The sequence below is a fragment of the Chondrus crispus genome, genomic scaffold, assembly GCF_000350225.1.
Source record: "Chondrus crispus Stackhouse genomic scaffold, scaffold_147, whole genome shotgun sequence".
Taxonomy (NCBI): domain Eukaryota; phylum Rhodophyta; class Florideophyceae; order Gigartinales; family Gigartinaceae; genus Chondrus; species Chondrus crispus.
The window spans coordinates 92921-95935 of record NW_005179017.1 but is presented as its reverse complement, the minus strand read 5'-3'; the positions used below and the strand labels follow the sequence as shown (position 1 = coordinate 95935).

Sequence of the window (3015 nt, the reverse complement as noted above, 5' to 3'; positions counted from 1 at the left end):
AGACGGCCTGTTCCTTGAGTGCTGCACAAACGTTGCCAGTAAGTATCCTTTTATTGAGTTTGAATCCATGATTGTGGACAACACGTGCATGCGGATGGCTTCGAACCCGCAGCAATTTGATGTCATGATTTTGCCAAATCTGTACGGCAACATTGTCACAAACATCGCCACTGGTCTCGTCGGTGGACGAGGGCTCTTCCCAGGCGCCAACATAGGCATTAGCGGAGCCATATTTGAGCAGGGAACTAGACATTCGGCTGGCTCCCTTGCTGGCCGACAAATCGCGAATCCTACGGCCACCATCATGGGTGGAGCTCAGGTATCTCCAGTTAGAGGAGCGCGCGGAAGCGATTGAGAAGGCCGTCATGAGCTTGTTCGCAGAAACAGATATTCGAACTCGCGACGTGGCCGCGGAAGGAGCTGCAGCTGCGTCAACATCCGAGTTTACTGATGCCGTTGTTGCTGCTCTCAAGAGTTCTTCGTAGAATGCTGGGTACATGACGACCTTTTTTGGATTCGCAAGTTTTGGAGGCCTTTGCCTCGCATGTCAAGGCGACATCAAGCTCTGTTATTAAGAGGATTTAAGGATTACTGTTACACTTTACAACGTTGCGCCCTCGTCTAACATGAATTAGATCAGATACTCTGTACCCGTGAGGAACATCATCCTCCCAGCGAATCTGCAAGACTTGTCAAGGATTCAGCGAGGTCTGGATCTCCGCATCGGGCAACTACTTGATCGATGACTCCTGGCAACTCTGGTGCGACTCTCAGCAGGCCTTGCTTATCTATTTCGACCAGTACTTGCAGTGCTCCAATGCCTGCTTCCATATCAGCGACATCGTCAACATCGAGGGCAGCAATGGACTCTGAAAACGCGGCAATGGCATTCCGGTCGTCAAGTAGATCTCGCACAAACTCTTCATTTCCCGTCGCCCTCGCATGTTGCATGAAGAACCTGGCTCGTCTCCTTACCAAAATGTTATCATTCGCGAGAAGACGCCGGAGAGAGATAGTGCCTCCCAGCTCTGCAAAGCGTTCTCGAATATCCTTTGACGAATTTCTCAACAAGGCCGATGACGCCATGACAGCCTTCGCCCTCACCTTTGCGTTGAGGTCTACGAGACATTTTGCCAAGACTTCATGTCGATCTCGCTGCATGAAGACATCTTTCACCCCTTTCAAATCCTGCAGAGCAGAGCCGAGGGCCCAGACAGCGGCAGCGCGAACTTCAGGTTCATCTGCTGCGGCACAATTTAAAATGGGTTGCAAAGCCCCAAGTTTATCGATGTTGATAGCATAATTCAAGTCCACAAACATCTCCTCCAAGCCCTCTAATGCCTCGACTTTCTCCCCTGCGGTGAGCGGGTTTTTCTCGTCCGTGAGCATGGCGACGACACGTTTGACATCGACAAACATATCAGGGAAAGCTGCGTCGAGCCATTAGCGATTGGCGGCAAGTTTCTCTTCGGTTTTCTCAGTCGCTTTGTCGCCTGATGAAGCCTGCTCCCGTTTCGTAGTGTTCGCTGTACTCCATTACAGGAATTTGTGGAGCGACGTGATATTGTTGCCGGAAATGACACCCTGCGCTTCTTTTTCCGTCCGGGCCTTCTGCAAAGCTTCCAATGCTGCTTTGGCAGTCGAATTTGCGGACACGGGCTTACCTTGTTCCATCAAGAGTCTCACGAGATGGGCGCGAAGCGAAAGCAGAGCAGGATGAACAAGTTCTTTTGTGTTGCTTCGGTTTGTGGGAAATGGGGGTAAACGATAAAATTGCTCGTTTCGTCTGTGCGAAATTGCAGCGGGTGCAAGAAGTTTCGTGCAATGCCAAGGACGGCGCGGTACGGAAGCTAAAGTAGTGTGTTGATGCGATGAAGGGACGCTTTGGGAGTGATCCAGAAACCTCTGCGTTGTGGTTCTTAAACGTGTCAACACGTCCCCAAATGTAGTCTGTAAAATCGTAAACTTTCCCTCGACTGATCAACCAAATATCTTCAGCAGTGGCGTGCTCTTCAACTTCTTCTTTAGAATACGTTCGTCTCGAGCCCCCTCCGGTAGCTTTCTGGAGCAGGGACGTATTATCTGCACCCTTGGATTTGAAATCTTTCACACCACTCTCCTTGCGGGCGGCCGCCGCCGTTCAATGACATTACTGCCCTTCTCCCCAACGCTGTCGCCATGTTTTACACCTACTGCACCTCTAGTCTTCTCTTCAGTGGGAAAACTCGTCAACGACGACGCCTGCATCCCGCTGCGGCCCTCCAATCTTCGCGGGCATCGCTGACGTTGATGCGTACAAGATGTAGTGCACGATACATAGACTCACTTGGCGGTCACCGCGAAGAGACAAAGCAGTGTCCATCTAGGGAATCAAGATCCCGACCCTTTCCATACCACGACTCTCTTGTTCGTTCGCATGCGTGTTGGCTTTGAGGTACCAGAGACCTGGATGGTATGGCTGATCTCAGTCTCAAGACTTAATATCCAACAGGACTACACTGATGATTTCTTGAATTTATTTTAAAAAGTCAATTATGTCCCATTCCCGGATATCCGGCATTGCCCAATTACGCACCTGCTGGGAGGCCACAATCGAACCCATTTGATACGCGTCATTTCCTATTCGCATCATGATATTACGCATTCCACGAAATCTCGGGACGGCGCGCGTCGCGGATCAGTTCCTGCATTCCCTCATGTTCCATGATGCAGACCATGCGTTCGGCGTGGTATCGTGTTGCAACAACTGACGGCAACCCCGGTGGGCACGCCGGAGAAGACCTCATCTTAGGTCGCGTTCAACTTTAACGCTTGCCCCATGCGCGGAAGTCGTGCAAGCTTTCAATCAAGGTCGTTGGACCCCACTTGCGATTCATACCTACTCCTTTAGAGGGCAATAGCGGTATCCCGAACAGACTCAATGACTCCGAGAGGTAATACATTCGGTTCAGGGAGAGTCGGGGATCAAATTACCCCCGAAATCAAGCCAGAGAAACATGTCCCCACCGACGCCTT

The 3015-nt window shown here is 51.0% G+C and overlaps 1 protein-coding gene across 1 annotated transcript; it reads left to right on the top strand.

Annotated features, from left to right (window-relative positions):
- Nucleotides 1-942: 942 nt before the first annotated feature.
- Nucleotides 943-1056, top strand: CHC_T00002632001 (hypothetical protein). Its single transcript, XM_005713759.1, has one exon. The coding sequence runs from the start codon at nt 943-945 to the stop codon at nt 1054-1056; it is 114 nt and encodes a 37-aa protein (XP_005713816.1).
- Nucleotides 1057-3015: the final 1959 nt, after the last annotated feature.